Below are 20,404 nucleotides of genomic sequence, written 5' to 3' on the forward strand. Positions count from 1 at the left end.
TCAGGGGAGAGTCCGTTCTTTCTTTCTCATAATCTGCATTCATGAATTCAAGTAAATACTTGAATGTCCAGTATACCTCTTTTATGTCCACTCTAAGGTTATTAATGTATACATTTTTTTATTAATGTTTCATCCTTCCATTTTCCAAATTGCTTATCCTCTTTAGGGTCACGGGTTAGGGTTGTTTCTTGGTGTCACGCACTAATTTTAATTGACCTACTAAAAGAGAGTCCCATTGCAAAAGCAAGAGTGTGTCTCTCTGAATCATGATCATGATCCCTTCCCTCTTTCCCTTGGGATTGGCAATTACATTCATATACGTTATAAAGCACCAGGGTGACGTGGATGTTTCTTTTATCAATTTGTGAAGTGTTTATTTTATGTGTACAGTGGCTTGGACGTTTATGTGTATGACAGCTCATTGAATGTATTCAACATTACAGCACGTTTCTCGTTTTGTTCAAAGAAGCAGACGTTGGATCCTGACAAGAATCAGAGCTGAGATGTTTTGTCCCCTGCTGTTTTGATCTCTCTCTCTCTCTCTGAAGGAGGAACATTTTTGGCAACTAATCCCTAATCACAGCTTAAAATGTGCTGTTTCGTAACTACTACTCAGAGGCAAATCCGGCCTCCAAGAACTGTGCGAGGAGGAGAATGTGGACAGGCTCCCGGATATCAAAGGGCTGTCATGGATATGACATGAACTTTGCGGTAGGGTTTAACACAGACGCCAGTCATACATGGGGAACAATCTCCATTTGCAGTGATAAATCTGTCAAGACATTTCCCCACAAGACAAAAGCTGATTTAATTAGCTGATTTTGTGTTTATTGACTTGTTTGAGTTAAAGCTAAACTAGCAGGCAATCATCTTTCCACAATATGAAGCATTTAGGTTTTTCAATGTTAACTCAATTTTGACAGGGAGTTTAGGGAATGCTATTGTTGTCAGAGAGAGTCTGAATGACTGTGACTTATGACTTTCCACTTAGCTCTGTGTAAAAAGGCATAATACTGAACACATGCCTTAGCTAATCCGTACATACTCACTCTCTGAGGCTTCTCTGATGTCTTTTTGCATAGTAGCACGCTCAAGAGGAATTTTAAAGCAGTTGGGAGGAGAAAGACTTAAAATAGCCTTAAATGGTAATTGGGGTTGTGAATGTGTGGAAACTACGAAAAAAGCTGAGGACCGTTCTTTTGCTCAAACCATCAGTCAGACAGAAATAAAAATGTATAGTGAGCAGCCCACATCCTGCAGGCCACTCTTCCCTCTCTAAATTATAGGTGTTAGGTGCACATTTAGAAAGTGCAGATGGGCCAGGCAGTCACACACCAGCAAACATGCATTAGTATGTCAGCTCTTCCATCTTTTTCTGCTCTCCACCACAGTGCAAACTCGTTTCTGACATGTTACCGAATTACACCATGTTGCAGTTTTGCTGCCTTTGTATGAATATCATTATTCTGGTTTCTTTGAACTTCTCCAGACTCCTCGATCTTGACGTGGCAGTGAAAGTGAAGACGGCCTGTTGAACCACCACACATCTGTCATGCTCAGCTTTGGTGTAATGCTTGGCCAGGCTAAGTCATGAAGAGAGTTCATATGCACTTTATGACTAGTATTACACCAAGACTGTGCATGATAGATGTGCGGTGGCTGCACAGTTTTGAATATTTGAACTGAATGGTTATCCTCAGACCCAGATAGGAACTCATAGAACTCAAATATTGAAACTTTCAGTGTGTATTAATTAATATTAGAGGGATAGTTCACTCCAAAATTAAAATTGTAATTTTTTTTTCACCCTTATGATGTTCCAAACCTGTATGACTAAATTTCTTCTCTGGAACACAAAAGAAGATACTTTGTAAGATCATGTCTCAATGTTTGTCCATACACACCTTAAAACGTCTTAAATCAGAGCAGAAAGTCTTATTCGTAAAGTTGTGGCATTAAATGTTGCACGCATTGCAAAAATGTACATCTTCCTCTGTATTTTTGTCCTATTTTCCAATACAAATATCTAAACATCTTTGAATCAAGACACATTTACTTGAGATGCAAATGTAAAATTATGTCTTTAAAAATGTTTACAAAATTAAGTGATTTAGTTTGATTTAAACAAGAACAAATATCTGTCAATGAGTTATGAAAACTTCCCTTTGAAGTAGATTTTTCTGAGCCCATTGGCAGATATCTGTTCTTGTTTTAAGCATAAACTCACTTAATTCTGATCTATTTCACAGAAAACCAGACTTCATATTTTATGCCATTTTGTGTACCCAGTAAATGCATGTTGATTTAAGAATCTTTAGTCCTTTTAACTGGAAAACAAGACAAAAAAATACTGAGGAAGAACATCCAATTTTTGCAGTGTTAATTTGAATTAATTAAAAAGTAATGGATATCTGTTAGAAGTTGTTTTCTCAAACTCTGATGTGTTGTTAATACAAACCATTGACCTGGTCTCACAGACAAGGCTACGATTAAGCCAGGAGTAGGCCTTAGTTCAATTAGGACATTTACGTAGCCATGTCTGTGAAACTGGGAAATTGTGCTTCTTCCTAGACATTTACATTTAGAGAACATATTGACATATTACTTTTTATTTACTTGAGCTTAAAAGGGTCTTTAATTTAATTTAAAGTCTTAAATTTACCTTCATAAAACTTGCAGAAACCCTTTAAATTATGAAAATCTAAATGATGATTTTCATTTTTGGATTCAAATTTTAGAGTCTTTAAGAAGTATAAGCCCAGATCTTTTTATATGAAGAAAGGGTCTTTATCACAAAGTGTACATACATGATTGTAGGATGAATAGAATAGAATAGATCTCTTCAGATATCTTTTGTTGTTGACATCATTGGCAGTTTATCCCCTCAAACAGTATTATAGTTCAAATTCCTCTGTCACTGTGTAGAAGTGTCAAATTAGGTAGATGTGTGACATGGACAGGTTGTGTGGCATGACCTCATTCTCAATAAAATAATAAGTCAATAGATTTGTTGTGGATATTTTTGTTTATTTTGTACAGTAAACAATTGGGGTTCTATTTTGAGTCACCACTTGGCATGTCCAATGTAAAATCTGGTCCTGAAGCAAAACCACTGGAATATACAAGAGGAAGAACTTTCTCTTATTCTCTGTGTATGTTTGTGTTTAGTTAGATGAGTAAATCTTGTATTGCAGTTCTCAGAGGTGTGGTTTATGAAAAGAAGTGTACAGGAACACACATACACACGAACGGTCACATCCCGGGAGTAGCATACAGTGATTCGTAGGCCCACCTGCATCATTTGGAAATTTAAACATGAGGAACCTAATTATCCACTCCCTACTATCACTGCGGATTTCTCTTACCTAACTGGGTATTCTCAAAAATGTGTTGGATGAACTGACCCTGAATCAGCAAGAAGGAGCTTCTTCTTTTGATTTTCTGACCTCAAGTCATGTTTAATGAAAGACTGCTTGATTACAATGGCTTAGATTGGGGTGCTGCTATCAAGAAGCCAAGCGTCCATCAGGCTATTGGCTTTTTTAGGCAGTTTGTCTATTGAACTGCTCAATGTATCTGTGAAAGTGGAGTGTCTTTGATTTTCTGTCTCTATTTATTTGTCATGATAATCATGCATTTGTCCTACCCTGTTATTTTGTCCACTTATTATTTTGCCAGGTACATCACAACACTGGGAGAAGGAAATGTAATACATTTTTACCACCCCATAGCTAATCTATGTGTGTGTCTATGTTCAACTGTGTTTACCAGAGTTGCATATGCTATTCTGTTTTGTGTCTGTCGTGTACGTGTGCAGGTTTTGAGTTACTGTATCAGCCGGAGGTGGTCCGACTCTACCTGTCTCTGCTGACAGAAAGCCAGAACTATAACACGCTAGAAGCAGCGGCCGGGGCTCTACAGAACCTCAGCGCTGGACAGTGGACAGTGAGTGTCTTCTCATAATCTTGCTGGACATAACACATTTCAAAATACTGATTCTTATTTAGAGCCATTAAAAAATTGCTTTTGTGATATTCGGTTTTATTAGAGATTATGGATAGTGTATTCTAATGCTTATAAAGAGTGAAAAATAATAATAAAAGATAGAAATAAAAAATACAACAAAAGAATCAGAGCTGTTGTCATGGTGACATCATGCATCTCATCTGTGCATGTGAGTCTTTTGAGAACCTTTGAAAATATAATTTATTTATTCTGTTTAAATATACCTTTTTGTGGTGTACGCTGCAGTTTGGGGTCGGTAAGAATTTTTTTATGTATTTGAAAGAAGTCTCTTTGCACCTAGACTGCATTTATTTAATTTAGAAAAAAGTAATTTGATTAAATATTATGTTTTTTTGTGGTAAAATATTTAAAAATGTAATTTATTCATGTGATAGCTAAGCTGAATTTTCAGCAGCCATTACTTTAGTCTTCAGTGTCACATGATCATTCAGAAATCATTCTAATGCTGATTTGGTGCTCAATAAACATTCATTATTATTATTATCAATCTTGAAATCAGTCATGCTGCTTAAAGGGATAGTTGACCCTAAAACGAAAATGAAGTTATCATTTACTCAGCCTGCTGCTGTTCTATTGCAGTATGCCGTACTTTCTTTTTTTTGAACCACAAAAGGACAAATTTTTCGTCCTTATAATGGCAGTGAACAGTGACCAGCATCAAGCTTTTTAAAAAGACGCAAAAGTATCATAGATTGATCTAATGCAACATGTGTTGTACAGTATATTTCAAGTGTACTGCGGGTATACGATATACGAAAAAAACTAACTGAGATTTAATGTATTAATAAATGAAAATCCTGACCGTTGGTCTTCCATGCTCGATTGCACGTTCGTGAGAGACATTAGTATTGCAGTTCCTTTAATATTTGAAACCATGACTTTTTTTCATGGTTCTTTGATGAATAGAAAGTTCAAAAGGGTAACACTTATTTGAAATCTACATTTTTTTATAACAATATAGAAGTCTTTACTCTCGCTTTTGATCAATTTAAGGCATCCTTGCTGAAAAGTATTGATTTATTTAAAATGAAGTCTTACTCACCCCAAACTTTTGAATGATTTTCAAGAATTTATTTCAGTTTATTTCTGATTTATTACTATCCTGCTGAAATCTGAAATTGCCTCGATTTTCTCTGTTGTTTTCTCCAGTCTTCTGCAAATCCATAAACCTTCATTTGGGATGTTTTGTTTCTGTCTGCTTGAAATTAACCTTGAACACATTTCCTAATCAATACCTAATTACATGTATGACGTGTCTGTACCACAGTGTCATGTGTGGAGCTCTGTTGTCTCTTGTGGCAGAAGTCAAGAGGAAATGCCCCTAATAAACACGTCCCCTTACACCTAATGCAAGAGTAGATCCCATTAAACTGCACTGCCCTGACCCTGCTTCCTTCTCCAATTTGGACCTGAAGTGCCGCCATGCATAAGCTCACAGCTTTTCTGTGTGGTTACACCGCTTCAGACCTGCCTCATCTCTATGCCTGGTGACACACGCATGCTTGTGAACCCAGAGTCCCAAGCATATCACAAACCCCTGCTGTAGGGAGACAGACCTGTCATGTCTGTCGTCTATAAGAGGATTTGAGAGCTTTTATTTATTAATTTATTATTTTCCCTACTTTTCTTACATGTGTTTCTAGGCTCACTACCATCTCCTAGTGGCCATGGTGGGGTTTTGCAACAACTTAATTACTATCTCAGGGGCACTGTTTGAGAAATAGAGATTTCTTGTGTCACATAAAGGTTTTGTGATTCATGGGGTTGGAGTGAAAAATGCACACAAGTCTAGCAGGGACAAATGGCTATTTACTGGATTGCAGTTTCCCAGAATAGAGGAGTTTTTCTTGTGCACACATACTCAAACAGGCATATTCCATGTAATGAAAGATTTGCAGAGCTGCTTGTCTGGGTGAGCATAAGTTGACCTGACTTAATGAAATGAGTGCAGCGGAATGTCTGAACCGCTGGCTTCATACAGTATGTATGATCCTCTCATTTCTACAGTGGTCAAACTATATCCGGGCGACAGTGCGTAAGGAGAAGGGGCTGCCAATCCTCGTGGAGCTCTTGCGCTCGGACTCAGACAAGGTGGTGCGAGCTGTGGCCATCGCTCTGAGGAACCTGTCCATCGACCGCCGCAACAAAGACCTTATAGGCAAGAGCAGCATTTCATTTCCAACATATATTTATTATATTTATATAATACTTGCCATCAGATTTTTTTCTAGTTGTACTTTAGAAAAAAACTATTTTAAATAATTTACACTTCAGTCATATCAGTAGTTTTATTTTATATGGAGCCAGTGCCTTCGTGGGTTTGGCATGTTTAGATCACATGACCAGCTTAATAGTAATTTTTCAGCTTAATTTTAAATAACTGTTTATTTTTAAATGTAATTTATTACTGTGATGGCAAAGCCGAATTTTCAGCATCATTACTCCAGTCTTTAGTGTCACATGATCCTTCAGAAATCATTCTAATGTACTGATTCGGTGCTCAAGAAACATTTCTTATTATCAATGTTGAAGACAGTTTAATATTTTTGTAGAAACCATGATACTTTTTTTAAGGATTCTTTGATAAAGAGAAATTTCAAAAGAACCGCATATATGTAAAAGTTTTTACTGTTGCTTTTGATCATTTTAATGCATCTTTGTGGAATAAAAGTATTCATTTCTTTAAAAAAAAAAAAATCTTACTGTCCCCAAACTTTTGAATCATTAGTGTAGCTTGAAAATGAATCATGGCTGACTGGTAAACAACAACATTGGTCAAACAAAAATCTATCATTCTTTTGTACTGTCATCCTCAGGGAGTTATGCCATGAGGGACTTGGTCAGTAACTTGCCCAGCGGACAGCAGCGGCCAGCCAAGAACCTGGAGGAGGACACAGTGGTGGCCATCCTCAACACCATCCATGAAATCATCACTGACAGCTCTGAGAACGCCCGCTCTCTCATTACTGCTCAAGCAATCGACAAACTTGTGTCCATCAACAGGACCAGGTAAGAAGTGAATGGAGCACAGATCAAGTTTTGACGATGACACAGTATGATTTCTTTTTTATCACATTTCTATTCAAACTCAATTCTGATTTCTGCTTGCTATTTTATGAAACTAGAATATAAAATGTTACGAAGAACCTTTAACATTTTGATCTCTCTTTTCACTTTTTAGACCTAATTTGCATGGTACATAATTTAAACATGCTTTCTGTGTTGTAATTATATATCAAGCCAACTATCTACAGTACATCCTCTTCAGCCAATTATGACTTCTTAAGGCTCCCTTAGTGCAGTATGTACACCAACAACAGGTTTTTGATCTGTGCAAACATCTTCCATTAGTTTGGGTCCTCCTCAACTCACAAAGAAAAATAGCAACAAGAGTTGCTGCTCTTTGAAGTGTCTTATTTTTATCACCACACATGTCATCTTTAATATATGCGTGTTAAAAACTGAATATTAAGTGGTGTAGTGCTGTAGATATCAAAAGAGAACTCCGGAGAGTAAGCCATATGTTAAACAAACCTCCTCCCTCCTTTCCACATGCGACCTCATTTAAAACTTCACATCATTTATACTGTTTCTGCCTGAGCATGATTTGACCCAAAACTAAATATTGATTGTGAGAGATTAACTTTTTAAAGAGTACATGTTTGACTGGAGAGTGGCTACACGGCCTCTCTCCTTCTCTTTCTGACGCACATGGAGATGCGTCTTTGAAGTCGGAGGCTCCTGGTAATTAAGTGAGGATCACAGGAAAAGCTAATGAAGTGAAAAGAGAGAAATCTGTGGCCACAGGGGTTGGAGATTGGTGCTGTAGTGACTCCACGATGCTGGGAGGGGAATAGATGACTTTGAATTAGAGTGTTATTCCACTGGGCTCTGCATTTCTCATAACTCTCTTTTCATGCATGTTTACCCATTGCAGCCAGTCAGCAAGGGAGACCAAAGCTGCGTCCCATGTACTACAGACAGTTTGGAGCTATAAGGATCTGAGAAACGCCCTGACCAAGGATGGCTGGAATAAAACACACTTCCAGGTAGAGCGGAGCAAAGACACACACAAACACTCAGATTTCTCACTTATTCTAATACTAAATGGTTAAGTTTTAAAGGGTAAATGTAATGAAGAAATGTCCGTTTCACGTTTCAATCCAAAATCGAAAGAAAAAAACAATAAGAAATGAACAATAAAATGTTTTAAAATTATATTAAAGATTACATAAATAATTGTTATACTTATAAAAATATGCTAATGTGCCATTATGCATACTTCATATATATATTGTATTTTACGAAAGTACTTTATTCTATTATATAAATGCACTGATTTAAATGACTCGTATATTTGTCACATTTTTGTTTTGTTTTTCGCATGAGAATTTGAGATAAAATGTGCTTTAGTTTTGTGCTAATTGCCAGGAAAATTATTTCAAAATGCAAAAAAAATTTATGGTTCTAATAGATTTATTTTTCTTAATGGACAACACAGTTTTCTTAAAGAAGTTAAATATGAACATTACATTTCTTGACAGTTTCTGCGAGATTCACTCAGAAAGTTCTATCGTAACTATCCTTTGAATTCCTTATTCTTTTTCCTATATTTCTGAAACATTCTTCTCTGGATCCTTCTCAGCCGATAGCAACTGGCACCCCCAAAGGATCCAAGAGCTGCAAGCCTGGCTATGACGACACTACACTTCCCTTGATGGAGAAGAATCAAGGTTAGCGTAAAAACCCAAACAGAGACTTTACACACTATGGATAACAGCAAATCTGGGTGTTCAGGGGAGTTCTAGAGGTTCAGGTGCACCTGAGCGAGCATACCTTCTGAACTCTTTTTGTGTTTTAACATGTGGCAGAATGCTTGATCTTTCACCCTCACTGCTTAGCTGGTGTGTGCAGCTGCCGCATCTCTTGTGCTTTAATCGGTCATTTGAGCAGTTCATATGATATAGAATGATTCATGAGGATCGGACTGCAGATTAATGGGCCTCAGTATCGGAGCTCATTATTCATTCACTCTCAAGTAAAATTATGGTAAATTACTGAGCACTATCCGTCTACCCGAGCACATCTCATTGAGAGAGGAGTTAGCATGACAGCTTTATCTTTTTTTTCTGATTTTATTACTGCTTTTAGCATGGATGCTCATGACAGTGATACATTTGATCACATCCATCAGTCCCACACCTTTCCCTGCTTGCCTTAATGTGGAGAGTTGAGCACAAAAGTGACCGCACATCTTTTCAGCAGCCTTTGTTTCAGCAGTATTTTTCTCATTCGTTTTCTCCATAACTGAAAAAAGTTATGGAGCCTGCGAAAGCCAGCCAGCTCTGAGACAAACTACTCATCCATGAACCTTTACAAATGATGTCATCAAATCAGCAACAGCAATAAATTATGAAACTGTTAACTTAAAATAATTGATAGTGAGTATAACATACAGTACTTTAGAAGTGTATTACTGAAATATACTCAAAATATACACAACCATTAAAACAATTAGGGTCAGGAAGATGTTTTTGAAAGGTGTCTTATGCTCACCAAAGCTGCATGTATTTGATTAAAAATACAGTAAAAACTAATATTATGAAATATTATTGCAAATTAAAATAACGTTTCTATTATAATATCTTTTAATATGTCATGTATTTCTCTGATGGCAAAGCTTCAGTCACATGATCCTTCAGAAATCATTTAATATGCTGATTTGGTGCTCAGGAAACATTTATTATTGTGCTGCTTAATATTTATTGTGGAATTTCATCCCAAAATAAATCTTACTGACCCCATTTTTTTAACGGTAGTGTATACATATATACAAGTTCACTACAAGTGCAAAGTGAATCATTTGATTGTCATTTCTACGCTTGATGGGAGTGAGCAGTCTGTTGAGTCATATTGCCGCCATTTTCACTTCCTGTGTCTCCTCTGATTATTGGCTCTATTCAGAATCGTGTGTAGTGAAGTATTTTACCGAGAATTATATAATTCAAGTATATTTTCGACATTAAGACTTGTAAATCAGTTTCTCAATAATGCAAATTAATGAGATTTCACTCTATAAACCTTGAAAGCTAAAGAATTTATGCTTAAATTGATATTCTAAAAGTGAGCATGATGTTAGTGCCGTGAAAAATCCAGCCTTTAAAATGCTTTGCAGGCAACAGAGGGTGTAGCGGTGGGGATATGATACCTATGGACGAACTCGGTCCAGGTAAGACAAAATCGGCATGCCCTCAAAAACAAACCCTAAAGACTAATGTGGTTTTGTGAGAATTCAAAACCATAGTCCCTTTTAATTTGCGATTCGCTTGAAAAGAAATTAAATTCTAACTGCATTTTCTTTCATTCCAATGCTGTCTGCAAAACCCCTCTTTTAATAAGATGTTTTTAGAGTTGTCGTTTTTGGTGTGTTTGGGCCAATGGAAATTTGAACAGAAGCACTATTGCTTGTTCTCTACGGAGTACCACCTCTTCATTATGGTGCTGTCTCTCTGATCTTCTCTACTAAAGCAGCATCCTCTCCAAGCCTGACTGACAATAATTGGACAGAGGCTGAAGATGGGGTGCTGCTTGAGTGGCTGGAAGGAAATGAAGAAATACACACAGCCTGCATGCACACAAACACATACACAAACCCGCACCGTAAACACACAAATCACGCGCTCAGCTGCGAGCATGAGAACATCTGTGAACGCAGCACGTACGGGATGCTCCCAGCTGAAGGTTGAGGGATCTGTCGCTGCTTGTTTGAAGAGCCATGCTGAGGGTGCTGACACACCGATCATGATAACAGAGCTTCTCTGCTTTTTTCCCTCTCATTAGATGGCTATTCGACAATTGACCAGCGAGACAAAGACTCCAAGTACAGAAGCAGCGATGGCTCGTCGGATCTGCAGGAGCGGGAGCCGTTAAAGGTCAGAGCAGAAGTGTCAGAAGTGAGACACGTTTCTACATCTGTTTAATCTGAGAAGGCACTCTGTGTGACAGTGCTGTCTGTGGTAGTGTGATAATAACGCCTCTGTCTCTTTAGTTGCTTCAGGCACCAACATTGCAATTTTTCAAAGGAAAGAGAAATTATATATTAACAGTGAATTGGTGTCGGAGCCATGGTGCAGCTGTTAACTAGACAGCATCATAGCAGTGTTTCCAGATCTGTAGAACATTAAGCCATCTGGTCTGAGGGAAAATAAGCAATTTGGTTCACCAAAACAAGCCAAAATGGTTTTCATGCATTGAAACTGTGCTGCATACTGTAGGTGACCTGATGAAAAAACAAGCACAAAAGTCACTTATAATAAGTGGGTATGGCAACACTGGTGTTAAGGCATCATAGACATCCCCAGTACAATGGTAGTTGAAGACAACAGGCAGAAATATTATGCAAAATACCAGACCACAGCCAAGAGAAATGTTGATTATACTTTTTATTCAGAACTAAAACAAATCTCTTCTTTCTTTTTTTTTTACACACCGGGGTATAAAAGTCTGAGACCACATTGATATCCTGAGTTCACCCGAAAATGACAATGATCCTATAATTTACTCACCCTCAAGCAATCCTAGGTGTATATGAGTTATATAAAAAATACCCTGGCTCTTCCAAGCTTTAAAATGAAAGTGAATGGTACCATTTTTTTAAGCCCAAAAAAGTGCATCCATCAATCATAAAAGTAATCCATACGGATCCAGGTGGTTAACAGAAGAAAGTCATATACACCTAAGATGGCTTGAGGGTGAGTAAATTATGGGATCATTTTAATTTTGGGGTGAACTATCCCATTAAGCTTGAATCAATTAATTTCATGAAAAATTGTAAACATATTTGTTTAAGACTTTACTATAAGGTTTCATTAGTTAACATTAGTTAACTACATTCATTAACATGTACTAATAGTGAACTGCACTTATACAGCATTTATTGATCTTTGTTAATGTTAATTTCAACATTTACAAATACATTGGAATCAAAAGTTGTATTTGTTTACATTATTTAATGCACTGTGAACTTACATGAACAAACAATGAACAGTTGTATTATTATTAACTAACATTAACAAAGACAAATACAGTAAGAAATGTATTGCTAATGGTTAGTTTATGTTAGTTAAAACATTAATGTTAACCAATGAAAACTTATTGTAAGGTGTTAACATATCTATTAACATTTGAAACACTATATGTGTGCTAGGTCACTAATTAAATAAGTATGTTTGTGACATTGATCATGTGACTCATTGGTGTGTGTGTATATATATATATATATATATATATATATATATATATATATATATATATATATATATATATATATATATATATATATATATATATATATATATATATATATATATATATATATATATATATATATATATATATATATATATATAATATATATGTGTGTACTGTGTATAATTATTATGTACAGTGGGGCAAAAAAGTATTTAGTCAGCCACCAATTGTGCAAGTTCTCCCACTTAAAAAGATGAGAGAGGCCTGTAATTTTCATCATAGGTACACTTCAAATATGAGAGACAGAATGAGAAAAAAAAATATTTTTAAAGAATTTATTTGCAAATTATGGTGGAAAATAAGTATTTGGTCAACAACAAAAGTTCATCTCAATACTTTGTTATTTACTCTTTGTTGGCAATGACAGAGGTCAAACATTTTCTGTAAGTCTCCACAAGGTTTTTACACACTGTTGCTGGTAGTTTGGCCCATTCCTCCAGGCAGATCTCCTCTAGAGCAGTGATGTTTTGGGGCTGTCGCTGGGAAACACGGATTTTCAACTACCTCCATAGATTTTCTATGGGGTTGAGATCTGGAGACTGGCTAGGCCACTCCAGGACCTTGAAATGCTTCTTACGAAGCCACTCCTTCGTTGCCCGGGCGGTGTGTTTGGGATCATTGTCATGCTGAAAGATCCAGCCACGTTTCATCTTCAATGCCCTTGCTGATGGAAGGAGGTTTTTACTCAAAATCTCACGATACATGGCCCCATTCAGTCTTTCCTTTACACGGATCAGTCGCCCTGGTGCCTTTGTAGAAAAACAGCCCCAAAGCATGATGTTTCCACCCCCATGCTTCACAGTAGGTATGGTGTTCTTTGGATGCAACTCAGTATTCTTTCTCCTCCAAACACGAGAAGCTGAGTTTTTACCAAAAAGTTCTATTTTGGTTTCATCTGACCATATGATATTCTCCCAATCCTCTTCTGGATCATCCAAAATGCTCTCTAGCAAACTTCAGATGGGCCCGGACATGTACTGGCTTAAGCAGGGGGACACGTCTGGCACTGCAGGATTTGAGTCCCTGGCGGCGTAGTGTATTACTGATGGTAGCCTTTGTTACTTTGGTCCCAGCTCTCTGCAGGTCATTCACTATGTCCCCCTGTGTGGTTCTGGGATTTTTGCTCACCGTTCTTGTGATCATTTTGACCCCACGGGGTGAGATCTTACGTGGAGCCCCAGATCGAGGGAGATTATCAGTGGTCTTGTATGTCTTCCATTTTCTAATAATTGCTCCCACAGTTGATTTCTTCACACCAAGCTGCTTACCTATTGCAGATTCAGTCTTCCCAGCCTTGTGCAGGTCTACAATTTTGTTTCCGGTGTCCTTTGACAGCTCTTTGGTCTTGGCCATAGTGGAGTTTGGAGTTCGACTGTTTGAGGTTGTGGACAGGTGACTTTTATTCTGATAACAAGTTCAAACAGGAGCCATTAAAGGAACACTCCACTTTTTTTGAAAATAGGCTCATTTTACAAGTCCCCTAGAGTTAAATAGTTGAGTTTTTACCGTTTTTGAATCCATTCAGCCGATCTTTGTATCTGGCGGTAGCACTTTTAGCATAGCTTAGCATACATCATTGATTCGAATCAGTCCATAAGCATCTCATTCAAAAAATGACCAAAGACACTTTCAATATATTTCCTATTTAAAACTTGACTCTTCTACACTTACATTGTGTGCTAAAACCAACTGAAAATGAAAAGTTGTGATTTTCTACACCTATGGCTAGGAACTACGTTCTCATTCCTGCGTAATAGTCGCGGATCTTCGCGGCCGTACCATGGCTGCAACGGTGCAATGATTCGTTGGTATTCTGTGAAACATGGTGGTAGTATACACCTTCGACTTACTATCACAGCCCTTTACAACACACAGAACCATGGCTAATCACACAGGTAAATCCACAACACAATTTGTCGGCTGCAAGCCTGAAACTTTCTCTGCAACTACACGAAGCCGGTCACATTGAAAGTTACCTAGCTGGGGGCTACTTTCAGGCGCTGTGTTCCATCATTGCGCTGCTGCAGCCATGGTACTGCCGCGAAGATCCGCGACTATTTCGCAGGAATGAGAAAGTAGTTCCTAGCCATATAGGTGTAGAAAATCGCAACTTTTCATTTTCAGTTGGTCTTAGCACACAATGTAACTGTAGAAGAGTCAAGTTTTAAATAGGAAAAATATTGAAAGTGTCTTTGGTCATTTTTGAAATGAGATGCTAATGGACTGATTAGAATCAATGATGTATGCTAAGCTATGCTAAAAGTGCTACCGCCAGATACAAAGATCGGCTGAATGGATTCAAAAACGGTAAAACTCAACTATTTAACTCTAGGGGACTTGTAAAATGAGCATATTTTCAAAAAAAGTGGAGTGTTCCTTTAATACAGGTAACAAGTTGAGGACAGAGGAGCCTCTTAAAGAAGAAGTTACAGGTCCGTGAGAACCAGAAATCTTGCTTTTTTGTAGGTGTCCAAATACTTATTTTCCACCACAATTTGCAAATAAATTATTTAAAAATCAGACAATGTGATTTTCTGGATTTCTTTTTCTCATTCTGTCTCTCATAGTTGAAGTGTACCTATGGTGAAAATTACAGGCCTCTCTCATCTTTTTAAGTGGGAGAACTTGCTCAATTGGTGGCTGACTAAATAATTTTTTGCCCCACTGTATATATAAATACACACTCATTCATGTAGGGCAGGGCGGGGCACAACCTAACGCTTTTTGACTTTCTCAGTTTGTGTAAATACACTTGGGGTTCAGAGTATTTATTTTTCCCCACATTAATTGCACACATGTCTAGTACAATTATGTGGTTTTGTTTCATTAAAACAGTGTATACATTTTTCTTGATTTATCCCGAAAGAATGGAAGTGAAATGTGACAACATGCCCCTTAGGTGGGGTACATTGTAACATGTGGTGGGGCACATTGTAACATGACCAAATGACAGCTTAAAATGTTACCTGATATAATCAAAAAAATATACCAGACAAACTAAAATATTTTGTCAACAAAATACAATTATTACTTTTTAAAATAAAAGAATGGCATTTTTTAATCATTAAAAATATACTAATTTTTGAGTTTGACAAATACATCGCTAAATACAGCTATAAAGCATAGCTAAAAACATAATAATAATTAATAATTTCTGAACATTAACTCTGTCATTATTCACCCTTTTTTCATGGTTTCTCAAAAGAATTCATAAAAGTATAGAATATAATAGCGTACTTCTAATAGGGGCTCATTGTAACGCAGTGTTACAACTCACCCCATGTGCACAACTGGGATTTAAACCGCTGCTCGTGTCTTCTGCTGGTTAGATCAGCATTAAAGAATTTTCTCAATTGTTAAATAACAGATATAAGATTAAAATAATATCAGATTTGTCTTATTTTAAATAAACACAAAAAACAGATGAAAAATAAACTTAAGTAGGAAATTTACCTTTGCTATGGTTAAATACATGTTCAGTAATATCTTTCATAGATTGTTTAATTTTGGTGCTATTTTTTCTCTAAATAATGTTGGTGTGGCAACCAGTAAATACACTAAGTTTCGTCATTCTGGCATGTGTGGAAAGGGTTAAAACATGCGTGTTACAACTAACGCCGCGTTAGGTTGTGCCCCGCGCTCCCCTATATGTTTAAGAAATATTTGCATGTAAATACTATACATATTTTATATATAAATATAACACATTTTCATACATGAATGAGTGTGTATGAAACAATATATATGAAAATCACATAACTACATTTCCTCTAGTGGTCTCAGACATTTGGATTACACTGCCCAGATGTTTATATTTGAGATAGTAAACTTGATTTCCCCTCATACAGTCTGCTGTTAGCCCCATGTCGTGCTTAAATAGATAATTAAACTTCAGCTTTGTGATACTTCAGTCATCAATGTAGAGATGATTAAGAAACTGTCTGGTGCTGCTATATCCCCCTCTGACTGGCATCTGTACGAGAGGTTGACTTGCATATCAAGTGCCTCTGCAACAGTAGATTGAGTTCTCTTACTCCCTCTTGACTTTATATGGAGTCATCTCATATTATGAGTGTTATCACAGCCCAGCGTGAGAGTGATTTGCTTTACTGTGTGTCTGCGTTTGAAAGAGGCCTCATTGTGCTCATAGATGAGTGTGTTCATGGACACACTGCATTATTGACGACTACATTTCTGCACCATCTGTAGACCGTCCCCGCATTGTGACAGGGCTTTGTATCTCAACAGCTGCCTGCCATATTTCTTTGTTAGGCTTTCCAAACGCTTTAATAGATGTCATGGCAAATTCTGATTTATTTTGCTGTGATTGTCAGAATTCTGTCAGATTCTTTTTTATTGTCGGAATATTGGGCAGACAGTAAGGAGTTATTTTCCTACTAATACAATGAAGTTTCTCCCTCTAGGGGTCCTTGTTGGCACAACATGCTTTTATACCTAAATATCATGTTGACCAAAGTTTTGTTGTTTGCGGAATGGTTCTTTATTCAGTTCTGCATGCTTTCTCTAAAATGACCTTTCCCTTCTATAATTTCTAACTGTTTATTTTCCTCTTGAGCTTCCCCGTTGCAAGGACTAACTCTGCCTTTCTCTGTGTGTTAAAACTGTTGGTTTTGCTGACTTGAACCCCTCTCCCACTGCTGCAGAATGACACAAATAGGAAACACTATATCAGGAGCAACAGGCCGACTGTCAGTCTGGTGGATGCTTGTGATGCTAAACCTCAGCCTGTTGACTCCTGGGTCTAAATGCATGCATGGTAGGTCTTGTGTTTGATTTGGATGTTTTTTTATGAGTGGTTCTGTTCTCGTTCATTCTGTTTATGAAATAACACCCACCCTTTATCATTTGCTCTGTCTAACCCAGAGGAGTGCATTGACTGACGAGTGCATGCTCAGATTTTCTCTGCGTGACACTACCATTATCATGAAGATTGTGAGTGATTCAGAATAGATGACACTGCTTAAAAGCATTCTGGAGAAAATAGGACCTTAAACAGTTTTTAATTTTATTTTTAAGAAGTGGAGCGTGAAAAGTGTCTATTTCATGTGCACTACCATGAAGTTTGGGGTCGTTAAGATTTAGTTTTTTTCCTTTTTTTTCAAACAAATGACAAAGAAAGGAAAAACTAATTTCAAAGAACGGACCAGGAACAACTGTACATACTTATCAAACGTACTTTAGCTGGACAATAAACATTTTCTAGAGCTGAGGTACAGCCAAAACAATCTCTCTTCCATTCATTACTGTAAAGCTGCTTTGAAACAATCTATATTGTGAAAAGCGCTAGATAAATGAAGGTGACGACTTGACCTACATAATCTTATGTACATATGTATACCCCAGCATACACACGTATAGACACACAGTGGTCACCAGGTGCAACATATATTACATTCATTAGTATTTGTTCCGGTCATATTCTGCAGTACAAAGTTACGTTAAGATTGTTGAAAATGCTTTTTAAAGAAGGCTGCATTTATTTATTCAAAAATACAATACAAATTGTAATATTGTAGAATATTTAAAATAAAAAATATATTTTAATATATCTTAAAATGTAATTTTTTATTGTGATGGCCAAGCTGAATTTTCAGCAGCCATTACTCAGCCAGTCTTCAGTGTCACGTGATCATTCAGAAATCATTATAATATGCTGATTTGGTGCTCAAAAAAACATTTTTTATTATTATTATCAATGTTGAAAACAGTTGTGCTGCTTAATATTTTTGGAGGATTCTTTGATAATTAGAAAGTTCAAAAGAACAGTATTTCTTTGAAATAGAATATATATATATATATATATATATATATATATATATATATATATATATATATATATATATATATATATATATATATATATATATATATATATATATATATATATATATATATATATATATATATATATATATATATATATAATAACATTATAAAGGTCTTTACTGTCAATTTTGCTGAATAAACTGACCCCAAACTTTTAATTTGTAGTGTATTTTAATTTGTTTCCTGTGGAAAGCGGACTTCATTGACCAAAATACACTGCGTCGTACGTGTACTCATGGGCAGTGCTGCCTTCTCTGGGTTAGCATCACCATCACCATAAACACGTCTGTTTATTTTCACTCTCATGCTTGGCAAATATCTACTCATCATTCACGCATTCTTCATCCCATACTGCATCTGTTTAGCAGAAAACCATTATCAGTTCAATCCTTGCCTTTGAAACATGTAGAATTCGATCATGTCTAGAGGATCTTTTTAGTTTGTCATTAATATCATATTTGCTTTTGTAACTTTGGCTACATGGTTTAGATCTGGTAAGTTATGTAGAGAAAACATGTCCTTAGTTTCACTTTCAACATTCTAAAAATCATCCCTCAATCAACATGCTTACTTTCATTTTGCAAATATTATGAATGTCTAATGTAATCAGGTATTTGTTGTGTGACCATAATAGAAATATCTCTCATTAGAATACACATTTTCATTTAGTCTGATGATGTCATCTGATATCTGTGGCTGTCCTGCCCTCTCCGCTGCAGGCTTAGCTCGCGACAGCGCCTACATCTTACCACACAAGGATTTCACGAGTCACCACTGCCATTAACCGCAGAGCTCACCGTGATGTGGACTCATCTGAAGACTTTTGCCTAAAAGAGCGAGAGATACAAACTTTCATTCAACAGCCAGTATTTTGAGATTTCTCAACAAGTGAAAAGGGGGGAAAAAAACTGTTAAAAAAAGAAGAAAGAAAAAAAAAACCACTTCTCATATGTACATTCCCACTGGACGTAGTGTACCCAGAACTGAGGATTTGCTGGAATGATGGATGGATTGAGTGTACAGGAAGTGCTGTCATGGACGTGGACGTGTATGGGAAAGAATTGGATTGAGGGGAAAGAGGAAATGAGAAAAACTATTTTTATGTCAAAACAAAAAATCAAATTTTGCCTATATTTTTTTCGTTGTATGTTTCTGCCTGATTACTGTTTGCTTTGTGGATTTGTTTTCCTCAGAAGTGCAGTGAATTGTGACAACACATGTTTGTTTGCTTTCATTTTGTAGAGTTTTAATGAAAGTTTTGTTAAAATAGTCAAGGACACTTGTGAAGGAGGAAAAGGAAAGGGTTTTTTTTTTGTCGTTGTTATTGTTGTTGTTGTCCATTACAACAGTGTGGGGACACATACAATGTCCGGGGGATCTATATTGAAATGCACGCTTTGCGATTTCTGTGTGCTGGCTTCATAAAGCAACTTTAAAGACATATTATCACTGTGTTTGTTTCTTCTCACTGAGAACACTGACATCTGCTCATAGCGGAGCTGAAGGGAGGAGAGCTGCTGCGCTTTCAGTCGGTTTGGTCTGCTGATCCTGTATTCCCCTTGACATGTCGAGCTGCAGAGGCATGCTGGGTAACACTGGCACTTGCCAGCTTTTGCTTTGGTTTATTTAATGAGGGGTAATGAGGAAATCAAATCTATTTGTTAATATGTAGATTGTGGTATGAGGGATAGTAGGAGGATTCACTTGCTCCTGTTGTCATAAAAGTAGATTTTAAAAGCTTTTTATATTTTTGTTGTTTTATAAATGTATATTAGGTTACAAAAAAATCACAATCTTCTTTATAACATTGATAGATGTGAATCCATAACAGTTTGTTCAGAGCACATTCAGTATCCCGTACATAAAGCATGGCCATGTTTGTATAAAAATTAATAATAATATAATAAAAAGATCATTGCTTTAGTTTAATGTTTATCAAAAGCCTGTCATTCGTTGTCTATTTATATTTAATTTTTTTTACATCTTGCTTTGTTAAATGGAGGTTAAATTTGTTTTCAGTGTTCTTTTTTTTTCAATTGGAAAACATGTTTAAAAGGATCTGATCGGTCGACAGAATTCAAATGTTCGTCAGAAAAGACAAGGAATTACAGAAGAGGAATCAGGGATAGACACTACCTTTCATTTCAGCTCTTATGCAAGCCAAAATACTTTTGAGTATAACAAAAAAGCATGACAAAAATAATGTTGTTTTCATTCGTTT

General features: G+C 36.5%; 1 protein-coding gene across 50 annotated transcripts in view; it reads left to right on the plus strand.

The window, feature by feature from the left end:
* Positions 1-19,626, plus strand: part of arvcfb (ARVCF delta catenin family member b) — a 275,297-nt gene extending 255,671 nt beyond the window's left edge. For 11 of the 50 annotated variants that reach the window (XM_079813792.1, XM_079813794.1, XM_079813790.1 and 8 more), the window contains 9 exons: positions 3,818-3,945; positions 6,034-6,184; positions 6,843-7,035; positions 7,964-8,075; positions 8,672-8,759; positions 10,202-10,255; positions 10,867-10,958; positions 17,001-17,113; positions 18,903-19,626. In XM_079813792.1, the coding sequence (XP_079669918.1) occupies positions 3,818-3,945; positions 6,034-6,184; positions 6,843-7,035; positions 7,964-8,075; positions 8,672-8,759; positions 10,202-10,255; positions 10,867-10,958; positions 17,001-17,102 (920 nt within the window). In that variant the 3' untranslated portion in view covers positions 17,103-17,113; positions 18,903-19,626. Of the gene's footprint in view, positions 1-3,817; positions 3,946-6,033; positions 6,185-6,842; positions 7,036-7,963; positions 8,076-8,671; positions 8,760-10,201; positions 10,256-10,866; positions 10,980-17,000; positions 17,114-18,852 lie in introns of all 50 variants that reach the window. The other 39 variants (XM_079813825.1, XM_079813812.1, XM_079813802.1 and 36 more) reach the window with 7 other exon arrangements.
* The last annotated feature ends 778 nt before the right edge of the window (positions 19,627-20,404 follow it).

This window comes from Gobio gobio (assembly GCF_949357685.1).
Source record: "Gobio gobio genome assembly, chromosome: 4".
Taxonomy (NCBI): Eukaryota; Metazoa; Chordata; class Actinopteri; order Cypriniformes; family Gobionidae; genus Gobio; species Gobio gobio.